General features: G+C 45.7%; 2 protein-coding genes across 3 annotated transcripts; one reads left to right on the top strand and one right to left on the bottom strand.

The window, feature by feature from the left end:
- Positions 1-531: 531 nt before the first annotated feature.
- Positions 532-9,116, bottom strand: LOC134504601 (general transcription factor II-I repeat domain-containing protein 2-like). Of its 2 annotated transcripts, XM_063313874.1 has the most exons (8): positions 9,098-9,116; positions 7,189-7,676; positions 6,917-7,031; positions 6,686-6,862; positions 5,666-5,751; positions 4,778-4,904; positions 3,722-3,922; positions 532-2,639 (listed from the first exon to the last, which is right to left on the bottom strand). In XM_063313874.1, exons 2-8 carry the CDS (start codon positions 7,567-7,569, stop codon positions 796-798), a joined length of 2,931 nt encoding a protein of 976 aa, XP_063169944.1. In that variant the 5' UTR covers positions 7,570-7,676; positions 9,098-9,116; the 3' UTR covers positions 532-795. The 2 variants fall into 2 exon arrangements, with proteins under 2 accessions (XP_063169944.1, XP_063169946.1); XM_063313876.1 differs by lacking the exons at positions 6,686-6,862; positions 9,098-9,116 and having other exon boundaries at positions 7,189-7,919.
- A 1,673-nt stretch (positions 9,117-10,789) lies between these two features.
- Positions 10,790-19,347, top strand: LOC134504847 (zinc finger protein 420-like). Its single transcript, XM_063314254.1, has 5 exons — positions 10,790-11,300; positions 11,454-11,580; positions 15,100-15,179; positions 16,116-16,242; positions 17,437-19,347. The coding sequence occupies exons 1-5, from the start codon at positions 10,887-10,889 to the stop codon at positions 19,218-19,220; spliced, it is 2,532 nt and encodes an 843-aa protein (XP_063170324.1). The 5' UTR covers positions 10,790-10,886; the 3' UTR covers positions 19,221-19,347.
- The last annotated feature ends 1,477 nt before the right edge of the window (positions 19,348-20,824 follow it).

A 20,824-nucleotide genomic window follows, 5' to 3' on the forward strand; every position in this document is an offset into this window, starting at 1 on the left:
ACAATTTTTCTTAATTTTTTAAAATAAAAATCAGTCAGAAAAAGTGCTACTAGACTTCTCCTGATTTTTTGTAACCACAACTTAATACAGTTGTCTTTGAATAATATTTATATGGTTTCACTCCTGCAAATATTTGGATAAACTGAGATATGCAGCAAGAAATTCTTTCCTATTCCACATTTTCACACATTTCTCTTATGTAAAGTATTTAATGTTGCTTATTAAAGCTGTAAGGAGTTTCCATGCCCTATGCCATTGAGGGCAACCTGTGGCACTTAAAATCTGTTCATAATTGTTGAGAACAGCAAAGTTCCTAGGATTCGGAGAGGGGAAAGCCATTAAAACTGTATTATAAGCACTGAAATAGACACATTAGTTTGAAAAAGCAAGTTTTCAAAGCAGGGCTCCCCAGTGCAGCCTCGTCTACATGTGATGTGACCTACCTACTTTGCAGCCTTCAGTCCAACATATTAAATGTGATCCTTGAGTACAGAGATGGTCCCGTCACAACACAATGGTGGTAACAGAGGATTCCACATATAAAAGAGCATTTATTTTTTTGCATAGTAGAGAGGGCAGGGGGGAGCATAACTCAACATTATTCCTAGACTACCAGTACATAATCATATTCACAGTTACAAATAAATTGTTATATATTTAAGCCTAATATCTCTACACTTTTATGGAACACAGAATAGAAAATAGAAACTTGGCAAAGTGAAGTCTCCTCTAAAGAAGCTAATGATTTGTGCAAAACTGCCACGTTTTGCCTAAGTCTTACAACACAGCTCCAGACTAGTGAGAGGCTTGACACTGCATGCCGTCGGCCAGCCTGTTGTAATTGGGCGTGTAGGAAGAGATTGCCACTCGCAAACAGTCATCCAGGTGTTTGTCAGTCATCCGTGTTCTGTTCTTTGACTTGATAAATCTCCTTGTCGAGAAGACTGACTCGCACTGGTACGTTGAGCCAAAGTAAGACTTTATCTTTGCAGCCGTCTTCCTCAACAAAGGGAATTTTTGGGCGTCCACCAGGTTCCAAAAGTTGGCATGACTTGAGTTAGATTTCAAAATGATATCATTCTGAAGGCCCACAATCTCCATCTCCACCTCATCTACCATGGCCTGGCACAGCTCCCCTATGGCCACGGCTGTCTCCGCGACATCGATTGAACTGAATGGATTTTCAAAGAAGGTCACCACAGGCTCAATGCTTGTGAACTGCTGGAAGCGTGCATGAAATTGCTCCTCTAAGGTCTCAAGGTAGCCCACAAACGGTGCATTGTTGAAATCGCTGTCCCCGACCACTTGCTTCATGGAAGGGAAGGGAAGAAGAGATTTCACTTGCAAATGGGACTTCCACAATCTCAGTTTGCCTTTGAATGAGTGGACTGAAGAGATCATTCCAGAAATATGCTTATCATTTCGATGAAGTTCAATATTCAAGCTGTTCAGTTCTTGCATCAAGTCAGCAAGGAAGGCTAAATCTACCAACCAAAATCTATCATCAAGTTGCTCCACATACTGATCTTTCGTTTTTAAAAAGGCCTTTATTTCATCCCTCAGGGTTAAAAACCTGGCAAGAACCTTCCCTTTACTAAGCCATCTAACTTCCGTGTGCAAGATCAGGTCCCCGTATTCAGCATCGACATCTTTCAGGAGGGCTTTAAAGAGCCGATGCTGCAAGGAGACGGCTCGAATAGAGTTTATTATTTTTGTAACAACGTCCATGACGTGTTTAAACTGGAGCACTTTGGCACATAATGCCTCTTGATGGATAATGCAGTGATAGGAAATAAACTTTGGAAAAGAGTCATCTTTCTGGCAGTGAGCTATGAACCCATCCATGCTGCCCACCATTGCTGGAGCCCCATCTGTAGTGATGGAAGAAAGTTTATGAAGAGGGAGATTTATTTCAGTCGCATAGTTTTTGAAAGTCAGGAATATATCCTCACCTCTCGTTTTTCCTTTCAGAGACAGTATTTTGAGCAGCTCTTCCTTCACAGCAAGGTCACTAAAGACGAGCCTCACAATCATGGCCAACTGGGAAGTGTCTGTTATGTCGGTGGACTCATCCAGCTGAAGAGAAAACCAGAGGCATTTCTGCAGATCGCTTTGCAACTGATACTCCAGATCGTTTGAAATGGACTGGATCCTTCTAGAAACGGTATTCCCAGATAGCTGAAGCTTTTGTATTGCAGTCATGATTTCTTTTTTATTGGAAAAACCTTCAAAAACCGAGTCGGCCGCTGTCAGAAACACCTCTTTCAACAGCTCTCCATCCTCAAAAGGTTTGTTTCTTTTAACCAGCAAGCTGGCAATTTTAAAAGAGGCAATTGTGGTGTTCTTGGACTGCACCACGGGCTTTGTGTAGACCGTCAGCTGGGACGCGAATTTAGATTTCATTTCTTTCACCTTCATTTTTCGAAGCTCGGAATCGAGTGGGTAGTTTTTGGCAAAAGCTCCGTGGTTTCTCTCAAAATGCCTCTGGACGTTGTGCTTCTTTGCAACCGCAACTGTGGATGAGCAGATTAAGCACACCGATTTGCCATTCACATCCATAAAGCAGTACCGTTCTTCCCATTCTTTATGGAACAGATACGTCCTTTGTCGTTTGCGGGCCGGCTCGCTTATTTTAGCAACTAGAAATAAGATGAAGAATAAAACTCGATGATAGTCCATCGCCAAAGATCTTTTTAAAAGATTTTTAAAAATTAGAATCCACAAGCAGACAAGACTTTGCACAATGCACAAGATACAGCCATGGCCGAGGACTGCGACCCCCAGTACTCCGAACAGCCTGTCAATAATGAGGCCTGTTGGGAGCTGCATTTTGGCAACACCTGGACAGCCAGCTCGTGAATCCCTTGCATTATCCTAGTCAGGTTACCTAAAAACCAAATGTGCTTAACTACAGTTTATCAATACATGACAACTACCTGCATTCAAGAAACCCCAAGGAAATTCAAGTAAGTGACATCATCGTTTAGGGCAGTGTTTCTCAACCTTGGCAACTTTAAGATGGGTGGATTTCAACTCCCAGAATTCCCCAGCCAGCCATGCTTCTTCAGAGATATCTTAGGCTGCCATCTTCCCCACCCAGAAGCCAAGCATGTGTAAAAAAAAAGGACCCGGTTTAAATTCATAACGGGACAGCTACCATCTTGCCTTTTTAACCCCCCCGGCCCATCTACAGGTAGTTCTCGACTTACAACCATTCATTTAACGACCGTTCAAAGTTACAAGAGCGCTGAAAAAAGTGACTTAAGGCCAGTCCTCGCACTTACAACCGTCACACTGTCCTCACGGTCACATGATCAAAATTTGGGCACTTGACAACTGGCATGTATTTACAACAGTTGCAGCATCCTGGGATCACGTGACCACCATTTGCAACCTTCCCAGCCAGCTCCCGACAAGCAAAATCAACTGGGAACCACACAATTCACTTAATGACTGCGTGATTCACTTAATGATCATGGCCAAAAGGTTGTAAAATCGGGTGCGACTCACTTAACGACTGCATTGCTTAGTGACAGAAGTTCCGGTCCCAATTGTGGCAGTAAGTCAAGGACTACCTGGCATTCCTTGCTCAGTAAAACCAGAACATTAAGGGGAACTTCTTCCACACTCTAAACATGTATATGCTTTCTCCCCAAAGGAATTTTAAGCGTTCTTTAAAAACTAGATTTAAATAAGGAATGACCCAGCATCTGGCACTTACTGTTTATTTTCTCTATTTTCTCTTGGACTGCATTTTGATGGAAGTCACTGCTCTGGGAAGCAGAGGACTCATTCAGCTCCATCATCCTTTTCCGGTTTGGCACAGATTTCCTCCTCTGTTTCTCCCTCTTCTTAATGCCGTCTCCTTCTGGCAGACCCCCAGGCGGCTCTGCTTTCCTCTCAGCTGCCCACTTGTCGCCTTCTGCAGTGAACACAGGAAGCCGGTAAAAGCCTTTTGGGGAAATGGAGGCACTAAGCAAAGCCAGTTAACCCAAGCGGTATTATCTGACTTGGATAGAAGAGAACTGTTATTCCCCTTCCTCAGATTTTCTGAAGGAAAGGTAAGATGCAGCAACGTATACAGATCGATAAAGTTTGCTGGACCAGAAAAGAAGATGAGGAAAAGGAGGAGGAGGGGGAGAAGCAGCAGCCAAAAAACCAGAATAAAAGACAAAACATATGAAGGTAGTCCTCAACTTACAACTGTTCATTTAACGATGGTCCTCGGAATGGGTGCTTTACAGTCTGTAAAGCACTTCCGAGCATTGCAAAACATCGCGCACACCCCTGTGGTCACATGATCGCACTTCAGGTGCTTGGCAACCAGCTTGCATTTACAACCAGTCGCAGCATCCCAGGGCCCCATTTTGTGATTTTTTTGGCCATTTTCCAGCAAAAAACACCCAGTGGGGAAGCTGGATTTGCTTAACAACTGCTGTAAAAATGGTTGTAAAATCAGGTCCAGTCACTGGTGACTTGACTTGTGACCACAATGACTTACAGTGGAAATTCCAGTCCTGATTGTGGTCATAAGTCAAGGACTATCTGTACTCAGCTTATTATTCATTCACAGAAAGACTTGATTTTCCACCAATACTTTTAAAATGGGAGAATTACTACATTTGCAAAGACCACGGTAGTGGGAAATGAGCGCGGATGCTTTTTTCTTTTATTTGGCTGCATCTTCCTTTTTGGGGAGGTCATCTTAAATCCAGGATTGCCTTCCATTCTGGTAAAAACAGGACCATTTTGTAATGGGAGAAAGAAGGGGGCTTACCAAAAGCAGCCATTAGCCCACAGTCTTGCTCCACAGCTTGCTTGTGGAAACCTTTCTGGTCAGGATCGGGCAGGACCCCATCTTTCTCGGTGACCTGGACAGCCACATCCTCAGTAGTCACCGTGCCCTGGAAAGAAGATGACAGAAAGTTGAGTCCCCAGCACAACTCAAATGGCTACTCCAGGGGCAGGGTGGACGATCATGATTCAGATCCAAACCCCTGCAGAGAGCAAAACACGGCCTTCCTATCCCACACCTTCAACAGGTTTGTTCAAAGGCAGGGTGGTGAGCAAGGACAGAGGCAGTCCGTCTGCCATTCTCTCTGCCCCCCACAGCTAGGCTGACCTTGAGACAAAAACGGGACATTGGGATGGCAAAACGGGGCAGGGCTGGGCAACGGGCTGGATCGGCAGGCAAGAACTTCTCCAGTTTTCTCGGGCTGGGAATCTTTGGATTCCTTCGTTTGTGAGAGGCAAGGCTGGGCTGGAGAGTCTAGCGAACGGTTGTCCCCAACAAGCTGTTCCTCCTCTGGCTGTGCTTTTACATTCTTTTCTTCCCGCTGTTTCCAGGCAGGAGCCAATTGGCTCAACCTTTGATCACCGCCTATCAGCTGATCCTGTTTTTCTCTTTTTAGGTTTCCCCCCGGGTTGAGCTCTGCGGCTTTTTTCCTGCTGTTTCTGCTGAGCTCCCCCTCCTTCCACTCAAAGTCAGACTGCATTCTGACAGGTTCACGGGAACTTTCAAATTTTTAAGTAAGGTTTTTAAGAAAACTGGACAAAATGGACATTTATATTAAAATGACGGGACGGTCTGGAAATGTTAAAAAAACGGGTCTGTCCCGTTCAAAACAGGATGTATGGCCAGCCTACCCACAGCCCTTTTCCATACCTGAACCTGTGGCACAGCTGTTGTGTCCCCTCCGCCACAAAGAAGAGATGTTGACTGGGCACGTATTACCGACATCATTCCATCTCCTGGAAGGAACCAAAGGTAAGACATGTCTAAGTGTGCAGGGCTGTTATCCCATGTATTCTGTTGTTTTAGGAATGCTGTAAAAATCTGGCTTTTTAAGAGAACGGGGGAGGAATTTGGTATAATTTGGGAGCCCCCATCTTGTGCTGTGCATGGATGTTTATTGTTCCCCGATGGCCATAATCTCCACGGTTAACATGCCCCCTCTCTTGTACCTTGTGGTTTTTTACATTTTAATAATGACTGTTTTTATATATTTATTGATTAGTTGTTGTACCCCTCACAGAGTCACTTTTTGTGAGATGGGAGGCTATATAAATTTGATTGATAAATTAAATAAAGAGTCTTCTTCGTACTTGTGGTGGTAGAGGAACTGTTGTTAGTTGCTCTTTGGTGATATTTGTTAATATTGTTTTTGTTCCGACTAAAGGAAGGCACAGTAAGCCACAGTCCTTCTCTACTGGGGCTGCAAATGAACAAATAAATAAATCTGCCTATTTACTGAATGCTATCTTCCTCCATCTAGTGTTTTCAAATGTCTGGAGCTACAGTTCCTATTATCTTCCACCTGATATGGTTAGGAGTGATGGGAATTGTACCCCATTGAATTTGGAAGGCACCACATTGGCAAATATCTGCTTGATGTTATTTTTATTGCTTCATCCTCTACTGCAGTGTTTCTCAACCTTGGCAGCTTGAAGATGTGTGGACTTCAACTCCCAGAATTCCCCAGCAGCATTAGCTGGCTGGGAAATCTTGGGAGTTGAAGTCCGCACATCTTCAAGTTGCCAAGGTTGAGAAACACTGTGTACTGCATGAAAAGGTATCCGTGATGGGGAATGCTACTATAATTTTATCTGCCATGAAGACGTATCTCCCCACTTGCACCCAAGGTGCTGATTATTTGTATGTAAAAAAAAGAAAGCGGGGGGCTACCTGTTCCTGAACTCCAACAGTCTTTACCAATGGGGCCAATGTTGAGGGATGATGGGGAGATGCAGATCAAAACATCTAAAGAAGCACATACTTGATGGTGAAAATAAGCCCATCTTTGAACTCTGGGAAACGACTGGAGATCTATCTTCGCCTCGGAAGACCTGTAAAAGTAGATTTCTAGGATCATCAGAAGAGAGACAACCAGTGAAAAAGCAACCGATTCATCCTAACCTTGCAGGATGGAACTTCCGTCACCTTCGTGTTTCATCCACCTCCGCAGGGCACTCTGTCGGGCATCTGAGGATGTCTTGAATGGTTCGGGAAAATTGGAGCCCGACTCTGCAAACTGAAACAGCGAAAAGGATCCAGGACATAGAATGAAGGAGGTGAAATGGTTAGGACCCCCACCCCTCGCCAACACACACACACACACACGGAAAGATAACCAGCCATTGCTGAGCAATTTAGAGAAGATCCCTTTGGGTCAGGACCCAAAGTTTTACCTGCTGCTCTTCTTGTTTCTTGTCCTCTGCCTGAGTCAAGAGGAAAATTTCAGCCAGGGCCACAGCCTGAGAGCTGGTCTCTGCTCCACACTCCCGAACCCACCTCTGCATCTCCGGGGGAATGACAGCCAGGAACTGCTCCAGGATGAGCATGTCCAGAATCTGGTTCTGTGTGTGTTGTTCAGGTCTGAGCCACTGATGGCAAAGGTCATGGAGCTTCTTGCAAACCTCTCGGGGCCCCTTGGCATCCTGGTAGTGGAACTGCCGGAAACGCTGGTGATATACTTCTGGACGCAGCCCCCAGTTCTCCCCACTGCTCCCAGACTTGACAGTCTCAGGGCCCCTTCCGACTTCTGGGCAAGCTGCATTTTGCTCATCCATCTCTGAGATGTTCTCCCAGAACTGCTCCTGACCAGGCAGACCGCCTTCCTAGGCCGCCAATTTCAGTCCCAAGGGCAATGATGGCTCTCAGTGATGGCTACCAAGTTCTGCAAAGCCAAGAGCATGCACTGTCATTGCAAAATAATTATTCTCCCCAGCTAAGGTTGGGTGGCAATCAGAGAATGAAAGGAAATCCCAGCTGAATTAGCCTCCCTTTTGTCATCAATTTCTATCTTTTCATTTATTTGTTCGGTAGATCATACGGCATTCATTTCCAAGGATTCCAAGTGGTCTTTTTAATGCATTTTAAGGAAAGTTTAAATAAATTTGCTGACAATACATAACATATATCCAGGAGATGGTGAAACAGAAAAATATAGAAGCATAAAAGAACAGCAACGTTGCAATTACCATATATACTTGTGGATAAGCTGACCCTCAAATTTTTAACCAAAATACCATGAAAAGCATGCTGCTCTCAGATAAGCCAGCCCTTGAAATTTTGTATGTTTTTTCAGTATATTCTGAAGGGCTTCATTTGTTTCTGTATTTTGTATCAATAAATGTTGTTTAAAAATTCAAGGGTTGGCTTATCTGCAGATGGGCTTATCTGCAAATATATACAGGTACTTTAAAAAAAAAGTATCACTGGTACCTAGAATATACTAAAACATTAATCTCTGCCCTTATTAACTTATATATAATGATGTCTGTCTGTATTTTATTACACATGATCCTTGGCAAACTATCCTAACTGCAAATAATCTCAGTCAAACTAGTCCTGAAAATATTTGCATTTAGGACATTTTACAGTTTATTTGAATTTGCTGCAGCTCATCTGGCCTGCTTTAAGAAAGCATTCATCCTCCCCTTATTTTCTTCTCTTCACCCAACATATCTGCAGTTCTGTGCACAAAATCATATTGAATTCAACCTTGGCGGCTTGAAGATGGGTGGACTTCAACTCCCAAAATTAGCTGGCTGGGGAATTCTGGGAGTTGAAGTCCACCCATCTTCAAGCCGCTGAGGTTGAGAAACACTGCCCTAGACAGAAGAGCTGCAAAAAGAATGGAAACTCCTCTCCCCCAATCAAAAAGACTTTACTTCTTTGGTTTTTCACCTTCACCAGAACATTTGCTATTTAAAGAGGTTCACCCAATGCACAACAGGGAGGGGATGGCTGGAGGGCGAGGCTGCAATGCCCTATGCAAGGGGCGCCCCCCCTACGCGTGGCAGGGGAAGAGAAGGGGTCCCCTGCCTTCATGCATTGCTCCCTCTCCCGCCGAACAATACCTGGATGCTGAGGGCCCCTTGGCTTTGCAGAAGCGCCAGGACCGGAGAAGGGGGACGGAGAGACGCCTCCCCGCCAGCAGATCCCGCCCTGCCCTTTTTGTTTTCCTTCTCTGTAAGTGGGGGGGGGGACTTGAGCCTGGCCATTTCCCCTCTTGGGGGGTATCCCACCCCATCTCCCCTGCAGCTCTGTGTCTCCCCTCTCTGCAAAGCCACGGTGGAGGGGTTGCAAACTCACCCAATTCCCCCCGAGGGGGTCTGCAATGCAAGGCTCCGAGCAGAAAAAGGCCACTCCCCCCATCCCCCCCCCGTTGGAAAAGGCGGAGCAGGAAGGGCCCTTGGCGGGAGGATCATTTGCAAGGGAAGCCTCCCCGCACCTTCCTGCCCAAATTCCCTTCCTCTCTAGGAGGCTGGCTCGTTTGGTTTAACCCTTGAAAAGCCACGTGGAGAGATTTCTGCCCCCTCCGCGCCGGCCTTTTGCAAGCAGCCCGTAATGCGGGCGAAAACATCTGGGCACCGCTGGGCGGGGTTTGCAAGGCGGCAGCCGAGGCGTAGAAACTGCATAGAGAGGCGATGCGATGCCATTGTTCGGCTTGGCGCTGTTTAAACATTGTTCTTTGCCTCCCCGACCCTCCTACCCACGCCCCCCAGCATGCAAAGAGCCGCTTCCCACCTAGAAGAGAAAAGGATCCCAGCATTTGCGGGCTTAAGCAATCCAAGCGCCCCAAGCGGCGCTGATGCAGGCAGGGGCGCCTACGACAGATTTCCAAAACTAGGAGCCAGAAGTGAAATCCACCGGTCTTTTTTGTTCTTTTTCCAAGCTGTAGGGATCATTAAAGCCCATCTGGCCGGGAAAAAGAAGCAATAAGGGATTCCCTCCTTTTTTAACAGGGACCTCTCTCTCGTATCTCCACCTTCCCCTTGGATGAAGACAGACCTGGATTTCAGCTGGCTGTTCTGTCTCACTGGACGTTGACGATAAAGGGAAAACTTCAGAGATTTAGATGAAGGGACATCCACTGGCAGCTGGAATGGGATAGATTAGGGGTAGGCAAGTGAGCTCCCCCCAACGTTAGCTGGCCCAGCCATCAGCGATGTATTACTGAGGCCCCTTTTAAACATTTTATATGTAATCACCAGGTTACAGCCAGATTTCACCCTATGCCTTTGGAATTAATGCTCTTGCTCAGTTAGGCTTTCCCTCTGTACATTTGGAAGGGAAACAGCGCCTTGGCTTCGAAGCACAGAGACGTGAAAAAGGCACTTGAGATTCCCATTTGCCTCCCGTCGTGGGCGGTGAAAAGACCAACCCCCCCGCCAAGAAATATCCCCCCACGCCGCAGGGAAGCTGCGCCGCGCTACCCGCCTGAAAACAGCTTTCTTGCGGCACGGCCGCCGAAGGGTTAAAATGAACGGCCTCTTAATTCCTAGAGGGGAAGGAAAGAAAGCAGGAAGGGGAAGGGGCGGGACTTCCCAGGAAATCCACTTCCCCCAGAAGAAAGGGGCCGCCCGCTGCTGCAGGACCGACTCGGACTCTGGTGAGCCCCCGACGCCTTTGGGCGGAAGGGCGGCCTGGGCTGCAGCGGAGGGTCGCGGGGGACGCGGCACGGGCCGCCGGGGGAGACGCCCAGGCTGAGGCCCCTGCGGGGAACGGGGGCAGATGGGCGGCTGGGCTGTGCCTGCTGTCGGGGTGGCGACGATGCGCCTGGAGCCCCTCCAAGCGCCCGGGCACCGAGGCAGCCACCATGCTGCGAAGCCGCCCCGTTCTTGCGTGCGGCCTGGGAGGGCCGAGGGTAGCGCCCCCCCCTTATTGGGCCCCCCGAAAGCCTCTTCTCCGTGGCTGCCGGCTGGAAGGACCCACCCCGAGTGTCATTCGCTTTTGAACTCCCGCTGCAGGGTCCCCGCGGCCTGGACGAGGCGTGTCCCGGCTTTGCAGAAGGTTGCTCCAGCGCCCGCGAGGCCCGCCCGGCAGACCGGAGCCGCGACGGTGTGATCTTGTTGGCAGCTTCGCGGAGCCCAGATGAGACATGGAGGAGCCCGTCCCCGCTGGTGGTGGCGGAGGAAGGGGCCCTGAAGCCACGCCAGGGGAGATCGCTGGGCAGTCCCGGGAGAGAAGCAGGCAGAAGGTCCCGGGGAAGGATGCGCCCGGCTCTGATGCGCAGTGCCGGCTCTTCCGCCAGTTCCAGTTTCGTGCGGTCGAGGGCCCCCGGGAGATCTGCAGCCAACTTTACCATCTTTGCTGTCAGTGGCTGAAGCCAGAGCAGCACACCAAGAGCCAGATGCTGGACTTGGTAATCCTGAAGCAGCTCCTGACTGTCCTGCCCCCGGTCGTTGAGAGCTGGATCCGGGAATGTGGAGCAGAGAGCAGTTCTCAGGCTGTAGCTCTGGCAGAAGGTCTTCTCTTGAGCCAGGCAGAGGATCAGGAGGAGAAAGGCCAGCAGGTGAGAACTCCATCCAGTTGATCCAAAAAAGTAGGACAAGATATGCTAAAACTCTTGATGCACTGCCTCAGTATTTCTGGATATCTTGCAAGGACAGATGTCCTAAGTCCTTTCCTCCATTTTTCCTTATTTACTCCTTTTGTGCATTTTCAGGGACGGGATGTTTTTAGAGGACTTGCCGCTGATTTCCCTGAGATACTGAAAGCTCCATCAGAAACAAGTCCAAGAGATGTACAGATGTGGATAACCCAGGAAAGTGACATAGCTCCTGCTCCGCAGAGTAAGGATTTGTTGTTGTTTATTCGTTTAGTCGCTTCCGACTCTTCGTGACTTCATGGACCAGCCCATGCCAGAGCTTCCTGTCGGTCGTCAACACCCCCAGCTCCCCCAGGGACGAGTCCGTCACCTCTAGAATATCATCCATCATCTATCCACCTTGCCCTTGGTCGGCCCCTCTTCCTTTTGCCTTCCACTCTCCCTAGCATCAGCATCTTCTCCAGGGTGTCCTGTCTTCTCATTATGTGGCCAAAGTATTTCAGTTTTGCCTTTAATATCATTCCCTCAAGTGAGCAGTCTGGCTTTATTTCCTGGAGGATGGACTGGTTGGATCTTCTTGCAGTCCAAGGCACTCTCAGAATTTTCCTCCAACACCACAGTTCAAAAGCATCGATCTTCCTTCTCTCAGCCTTCCTTATGGTCCAGCTCTTGCAGCCATATGTTACTACTGGGAATACCATTGCTTTAACTATGCGGGCCTTTGTTGTCAGTGTGATGTCTCTGCTCTTAACTATTTTATCGAGATTTGTCATTGCTCTTCTCCCAAGGATTAAACGTCTTCTGATTTCCTGACTGCAGTCAGCATCTGCAGTAATCTTTGCACCTAGGAATACAAAGTCTTTCACTGCTTCTACATTTTCTCCCTCTATTTGCCAGTTATCAATCAAGCTGGTTGGCATAATCTTGGTTTTTTTGAGGTTTAGCTGCAGGCCAGCTTTTGCACTTTCTTCTTTCACCTTCATCATAAGGCTCCTCAGTTCCTCTTCGCTTTCAGCCATCAAAGTGGTATCATCTGCATATCTGAGATGGTTAATGTTTCTTCCAGAGATTTTAACTCCAGCCTTGGATTCCTCAAGCCCAGCCTGTCGCATGATGTGTTCTGCATACAGGTTGAATAGGTAGGGTGAGAGTATACAGCCCTGCCGTACTCCTTTCCCAATCTTAAACCAGTCCGTTGTTCCGTGGTCTGTTCTTACCGTTGCTACTTGGTCGTTATACAGATTCTTCAGGAGGCATACAAGATGACTTGGTATCCCCATACCACTAAGAACTTGCCACAATTTGTTATGCTCCACACAGTCAAAGGCTTTAGAATAGTCAATAAAACAGAAATAGATGTTTTTCTGAAACTCCCTGGCTTTTTCCATTATCCAGCGGATATTGGCAATTTGGTCTCTAGTTCCTCTGCCTTTTCTAAACCCAGCTTGTACCTCTGGCAATTCTCGCTCCATGAACTGCTGAAGTCTACCTTGCAGGATCTTGAGCATTACCTTACTGGCATGTGAAATGAGTGCCACTGTTCGATAGTTTGAACATTCTTTAGTGTTCCCCTTTTTTGGTATGGGGATATAAGTTGATTTTTTCCAATCTGATGGCCATTCTTGTGTTTTCCAAATTTGCTGGCATATAGCATGCATTACCTTGACAGCATCATCTTGCAAGATTTTGAACAGTTCAGCTGGGATGCTGTCGTCTCCTGCTGCCTTGTTATTAGCAATGCTTCTTAAGGCCCACTCAACCTCACTCTTCAGGATGTCTGGCTCTAGCTCACTGACCACACCGTCAAAGCTATCCCCGATATTGTTATCCTTCCTATACAGGTCTTCTGTATATTCTTGCCACCTTTTCTTGATCTCTTCTTCTTCTGTTAGGTCCTTGCCATCTTTGTTTTTGATCATACCCATTTTTGCCTGGAATTTACCTCCAGTGTTTCTAATTTTCTGGAAGAGGTCTCTCGTCCTTCCTATTCTATTGTCTTCTTCCACTTCCGCGCATTGCTTGTTTAAAAATAATTCCTTATCTCTTCTGGCTAACCTCTGGAATTTTGCATTTAATTGGGCATATCTCCCCCTATCACTGTTGCCTTTTGCTTTCCTTCTTTCTTGGGCTACTTCTAGTGTCTCAGCAGACAGCCATTTTGCCTTCTTGGTTTTCTCTTTCTTTGGGCTGTATTTTGTTGCCGCCTCCTGAACAATGCTGCGAACTTCTGTCCATAGTTCTTCCGGGACCCTATCTACTAAGTCCAGTCCCTTAAATCTATTCTTCACTTCCACTGCATATTCCTTAGGAATATTAGTGAGCTCATATCTAGCTGATCTGTGGGTCTTCCCTAATCTCTTTAGTCTGATCCTAAATTGTGCAAGAAGAAGTTTGTGATCTGAACTACAGTCAGCTCCAGGTCTTGTTTTTACCGACTGTACAGATGTCCGCCACCTTTGGCTGCAAAGGATGTAATCAATCTGATTTCGGTGTTGTCCATCTGGTGAAGTCCATGTATAAAGCCGTCTCTTAGGTTGTTGGAAGAGAGTGTTTGTTATGCAGAGTGAATTGTCTTGGCAAAATTCTATCAGCCTATGTCCTGCTTCATTTTGTTCTCCCAGGCCATACTTACCTGTAATTCCAGGTGTCATTTGACTGCCCACCTTAGCATTCCAGTCTCCTGTGATGAAAATAACATCTCTTTTAGGCGTGTTGTCCAGTAGGTGCTGCAGATCCTCATAGAACTGCTCTACTTCAGCTTCTTCAGCATTTGTGGTTGGGGCGTATATTTGGATCACTGTGATGTTAGATGGCTTGCCCTGAATTCGAATTGAGATCATTCTGTCGTTTTTTGGGTTGTATCCAAGCACTGCTTTAGCCACTTTACTATTAATTATGAAGGCTACTCCATTTCTTCTGTGGTCCTCTTGTCCACAGTAGTAGATCTGGTGGTCATTTGATGTGAAGTGGCCCATTCCAGTCCATTTCAGTTCACTGACGCCCAGAATGTCTATCTTTAATCTTGACATCTCACCAATAACCACATCCAATTTGCCCTGGCTCATAGATCTTACATTCCAGGTTCCAATGGTGTGTTGATCCTTAGAACATCGGATTCGCCATTCACCACCAGCACTGTCGGCCGCTAGCCGTCCTTTCGGCTTTGAGCTAGCTGCGTCATCACGTCTGGGGCTAGTTGAGCTCATCCTCTGTTCCTCCCCAGTAGCATTTTGACCATCTTCCAACCTGGGGGTCTCATCTTCCGATGGTATACCGACATATCTCTGGTTGTACTGATCCATTTAGTTTTCACAGCAAGAATACTGGGGTGGGTTGTCATTACCTTCCCCAGGGATCGCATTTAGTCTGACCTCTCTGTCATGACCTTCCCGTCTTGGGTGGCCCTTCACGGTTTAGCTCATGGCATCATTGAGGTGCTCAAGCTCCAGCACCACGACAAGGTAACGATCCTTTGCTGAAGAGAGTAAGGATTAATGGGCCTAATTTCTACTTGGACTTGTTACGCAAGAAATCTTTACCTTAAGTTTTCTCAAGTCTCCTGCATGGAAGGTACTTGTCTCCTGTCCTTTTATGCAGTTGCAGGATAGGTTTCTTTCAACTTCTACATTTTGCACCAATGAAAAAGAGACTGCATGAGAACAAAGTGCATCTGTAATTTATCTAATTATGTCATAATATTCATGTAAAGGTTAGGAATATGTCACTTAATCTCTGAGATGAGGATTGTGTTTCTTTCTTATAGATGATGGGAGAAAGCCGGCATCGGGCACTCAAGCTTTGCTTTATGATGGAAAGAAAACTGTTTCAGTACATTCAGATTGGGTAAGAGCAAGAATAATTAAATGGCAGGACAAGCAATCAAGTAATTCCCTTTCTTTCGAAATGGGCATTTGAACTCAAACTCATTTGTTTGTTTACTTTATATTCTGCTTTTCCTGAAGCAACTCAAGAGTGTATGCATAGTATTCCCTCTTGCAGTTTTATTCCCAGAATGACTTTTTAGGTAAAATGGGTTGAGAGACGGGCAGTCCCAGAGGTGCTCTGAAACTTCCATGGCTGAAACATGCATGTGAGATTTGACTTTCTCTGGTCTTGTAAGCAGATTATAAAGAAAGGAGAGGAAATGAATAATTATTTGGCAAAACTTCACCATTTGATCTTGAGGTGATTTTGCTTCCACTTCTGTCAGCTTCTGCCTCAGGTCAGGATGTCACCAACTGTCACAAAGTGCCACCTATGAAGCTTCCAACCTTGAATATACAGGTAGTTCTCACTTAATGACCATTCGTTTAGTGATGGTTCAGATTTACGACAGTGCTGAAGAAACAGAGTTACAACTGGTGCTCACACTTAATGATTGTTGCAGTGTCCCCATGGTCACATGATCACAATTTGGGCGCTTGGTAACCAGTTTGCATTTATGAGCATCACAGCATCCGATGGTCACATGATTGCCATTTTTGACCTTCCTGCCAGCTTCCGACAAGCAAAAATCAATGGGGAGTTGTGTGATTCGCTTAACAACCAAGTGGCTCACTTAACACGGTGAATTGCTTAATGACCACCACAAAAAAGGTAGTGAAATTGGATTCACTTAATAACCACTTTGCTTAGCAGCTGAAATTCCCGTCTCAATTGTGGCTGTTAAGGAAAGAGTACCTGTAATCCTCAACTCCTCCCTGAATGAATCGTTGGATTGTGCAGCTAAATTGTCCTTTATCTTGTTTGTTAAAAAGAAAAACTTTCCTTTTCTGTCAGAGTCGGATGTGCTTTAAGGATGTGGCTGTGCATTTTTCGGAGGAGGAGTGGGCTATCCTGGTTCCTGAACAGAAAATTCTGCACAGGCAAGTCATGGAGGAGAATCTGGAGATTGTGGCCTCCCTTGGTAAGGCTTCCTGTTTCCCTGACTGAACATATTATTAATGGGGGATGGATAAATAAAACTACTGTATTATTATTTGTGCAGATTATTAATTTTAGAAAGCTATAACATCTCCTGTGTTTCAGCACTTCAATCCCCTTCAGTCTTTAAATTTCATAAAAAGTAATCAGTGCACTCAACAAGCATTTGGAAATTATTTGGTATATTAAGACCACAATATAATGAAAATGAGAATTAGTAAATGAGAATCAAGAATTGTTTTAAAAAATTAATGCAGGCTGCAGCTTTTCTAGAATCTGATGTGGGTGATGGAATGAAAGGTGAGGCAGCATAAAGCCATAACATCAATGTTGCTGAGAAAGTCCTTCCCATGTATCCTAAGATGATGAATATGCAAAAAAGTTCTCCATGTAACCAGAACGTTGATCACTTAGAGCAGCCTTCCATGCTGATTGGGAATGTTGAAATTGTAGCTTGACATGTATGCCAAAAGGGGATTTAGAGCTTAAAGCCCAGTGTCACCAGTTTGAATCATGTCCGAAAAGGAGTTGGGAGCCAGCGTGCTGTACTTGTTAAGACCCAAAGTGGTTTTCAGTTTCCATTGGAACCAAATTAGATTATCTGTGGAGAATGTTATCCACAAAGTGATGTGGGAATGGATCACTTCCACTCAAGTCCTTCCAAGCTTCAACTTTTTAGGCTTAATTTAATCCTTCAAATAATATTTTTCAAGTATTCTTCCCATCCTATCCCAAGCTTTCTGAGTATATTCTTACAATTTCCAATTTTAGTCTAGAAGGTGATGGGAAATAGAAAAGGAGAAGCTGGCTGTTCTGTATGAGGCAATGACAGCTGCTTTGAGTGGCCTGGGAGGGCAGCAAATGGAGGCTCACCCCCATCCACTGCCTTCCAAAAATGCTGACTGGCGCAGCTGCTTTACTGCATGCAGTTCTCCAGGGAAGTTTGCAGCTCCACTGAACACCAGGTAGGTGTCACGCTGAGGACTCCTGCAGAATAACACCTATAAGGTGTCCAGCCAGTTGCCTGTTGGAGGACAGATAGCAAAGTGGAAGAAAGCATCCACATTGCAGGAGCAGGGAAGAGGGCAGTAATGGGTCTACTTGAGCAGGAGGCCTCTTTAACCCACTCTCAGACAATCTAGATCAAACCTTAAAGTTCTTTTCAATATCCCCCTAGAGAGAGAACTCTTGAAATCCAAGGAACATGGTAGGAATTTTGTTGAGAAGATGACCTTCGATTCTCATCATGAAACTCACCTTGGAAAGAAACCTCATGAATGCTTGGAGAGTGGAAAGAGTTTTCCGGTGAGGTCAAAGCTTATGTATCATGAGAGAAGTCACACAAGGGAAAAACCATACAAATGTTTGGAGTGTGGGAAGAGCTTCCGTTACAACTCAACCCTCAGTAAACATCAAAGGGTTCACACAGGGCAGAAATCTTATCGATGTCTGCAGTGTGGCAAGAGCTTTATCGAAAGGACAAACCTGACATGTCATAGGATTCACACTGGGGAGAAACCACATAAATGCCTGGAGTGCGGAAAGCGCTTCACTTGTAAGTCACACCTCATTGCTCACCGAAGAGTCCACGCTAGGGAAAAACCCTATCAATGTTTGGAGTGTGGGAAAAGCTTTAATAATAAAACAAATCTTGCTGCTCATCAAAGAATTCACACAGGAGAGAAACCGCACTGCTGCTTTGTGTGCCGGAAGAGCTTTTCAAAGAAGCCATGTCTCACTTCCCACACAGCAACTCACCTGCCAGAGAAACTGTACTCCTGTTCAGAGTGTGGAAAGAAACTAAGTGGCATTGAGGCCCTCAATACACATCAAAAGATTCATACAGGGGAGAAACCATACAAATGTGTAGAGTGCGGGAAACGTTTCCTTGTGAGATCAAAACTTATATACCATCAGAAGACTCACACCAGGGAGAAACTGCATAAATGCTTGCAGTGCGGAAAGGCCTTCTGTCATAAGGGACATCTCGTTGCCCACCAAAGGATCCACATGGGAGAAAGACCCTATCGATGCTTGGAGTGCGGGAAAAGCTTTAATAACGAAGCGAATCTCACTTCTCATCAAAGAATTCATACGGGAGAGAAGCCATATCAGTGCTCCCTGTGTGGGAAAAGCTTTTCTCAGAAGGCACGCCTGGCGTCTCATTCTGTGACTCACCTGGCAGAGAAACCATACGCCTGCTTGGTGTGTGGAAAGAAACTGAGTTCCATCGAAACCTTCAGCCGCCACCAAAAGATTCACACAGGGGACAAACCATACCAGTGCTTGGGATGTCGCAAAAACTTCTTTCTGAGGTCCGAGCTTACATATCATCAAGTGACTCACACGGGGGAGAAGCCGCATAAATGCCTGGAGTGCGGAAAGGGTTTCGGTCGGAAAGGGCATCTCATTGCTCACCAAAGGATCCACACGGGGGAGAAGCCCTACCCGTGCTTGGTGTGTGGGAAGAGCTTCAGCTACAAAACGAACCTCATTGCTCACGAAAGGATCCACACGGGGGAGAAGCCCTACCCGTGCTTGGTGTGCAGGAAGAGCTTCTCTCAGAAGGCACGCCTGACCTCTCACGCAGCAACGCACCTGCCAGAGAAACCGTACGCCTGCTCACAGTGCGGAAAGAAACTGAGTTGTATCGGAGCCCTCAATACACATCAGAAGATTCACACGGGGGTGAAACCACACAAATGCTCAGAGTGTGGGAAAACGTTTCTTCTGAGATCAAAGCTAGCCTACCATCAGAGGACTCACACAGGGGAGAAACCGTACAAATGCGTAGAGTGCGGAAGGAGTTTCAGTTGCAAGGCTACTCTGACGTCCCACCAGAGAATTCACACCGGAGAAAAACCATATAAGTGTTTGGAATGTGGGAAACGTTTCTCTAGGAAGCTCGCGTCTCATCAAAGGACTCACACCGGGAACAAGTCGTGCAAGGGAAACACTTGAGGCGTGGAACGTCCTCCGTTCCATACACCTTGTATGTCAAACTCATTGATGGGAGAAACCGTGTATGTGTTATAGTCAGAAATTATGCCTCATTTCTCATTAAAGAATTCCAAAATGTAAATTAAAATGTACATGTGTGAATTCCTTATATGGCCCTGAAAGCTTTGGGGGCGGCCTCCTTGTTGGCAAATTGTAACTCTGAATGAACACTAGGGGAAAGCATTATATCTAACTGAGAAGGAATGAACTGTATTTAATTTGAAGGAAATGTAAATTGTGCATTTTTTTCTTTCCCCCCACTGACATTTTTAAAGTGTGGTCCAACATGCCATTTAAAGGCAAAATGTGGATCTTGGCTCAGAAATGTTATACACACTAGAGCCAGTTTGGTCAAGCGGTTAAGGTGCTAGGCTAGAAACCAGGAGCTGTGAGTTCTAGTCCTGCCTTAGGCACGAAAGCCAGCTGGGTGACCTTGGGCCAGTCCCTCTCTCTCAGCCCAATCACCTCACAGGGTTGTTGCGGTTGGGAGAATAGGAGGAGGAAGGAGTATTAGGTATGTTCGCCACCTTGAGTTATTTATAAAACAATACTAAAGGCGGGATAAACATTAAATAAATGTTTGCAGTATGGAAAGCGCCTTTGCACAGGCATGAACCTCACTTGTCACTAGATAATTCAGTGGGGTTAGAGGATAAAAATGTTTGGAGCATGGAAAGAGTTTAATTTTGAACTCAAGCCTTCAAAGCCTTCATCCAGGGGAGGAATCACAGAACAGGGAAAAGAACTTTTACGAGTAGAAAACTTCCACCTGCAGAAAGCCGTTTTAGTGCCTGAAGTGTGGTAAGATTTTTAAAGCTGTGAGTTAGTTGCTGGACAATAGAACATATCCTAGTGTGGCTCTATTTTAGCCAAGCCATTATTTACTGGATAAATTTAGAGTTTTTGAAGTCCACTGCCAAATTTCCCAGGGATATGGGCTTTCTGGGATCAAAGGTGCACCTAATTTACATTTTTAAATCATTATCTGACGCAAATAGTACGTTTTTCTCATTTTACTAAACCTAAGTCTATTAAAGGTTAGCACAGGCTAAAATAATATCAAAACATGAATCTAGGTTAACATAACAGCACTCAGATAATCAGATGTTAAGACCCTTGTATCTCAAGGCTTATAAATCAACTGGGGACTCAATCTGACATAGAAAGGAGAGGAAATCAGCTTTTATTTTCAGATAGATGGCTTCTGCATTAGTTTCTTTCCTACTCTTTAAAATCTATTTAACTCATTTCTCACGTTTGTCAGATTGTTGTGCACAGACAACTTGGAATAGCTTTCTCCAAGATCTCTGTGCACTTCTGATAGTTTTTCTGCTATTTAAGACTCATTTAAGAAATACAGTGGTTGTATGATATTGACATTTTACATTTTATGGTCCTTCCTAATACTGGTTCCATTGATGTCCTGCCAGATACCAAGCAACCAGTCCTTTCTTTTCAAAGTAGTTGATAGTCTCTAATCAGAACCCTGTCCTGTATTGTATTCAGCCTGACCAAGCACAGTTTCCTTTGAGGTTATATGTACTTTGAGTCACTAATATTTTCTC

The sequence above is a fragment of the Candoia aspera genome, chromosome 13 (assembly GCF_035149785.1).
Source record: "Candoia aspera isolate rCanAsp1 chromosome 13, rCanAsp1.hap2, whole genome shotgun sequence".
Taxonomy (NCBI): domain Eukaryota; kingdom Metazoa; phylum Chordata; class Lepidosauria; order Squamata; family Boidae; genus Candoia; species Candoia aspera.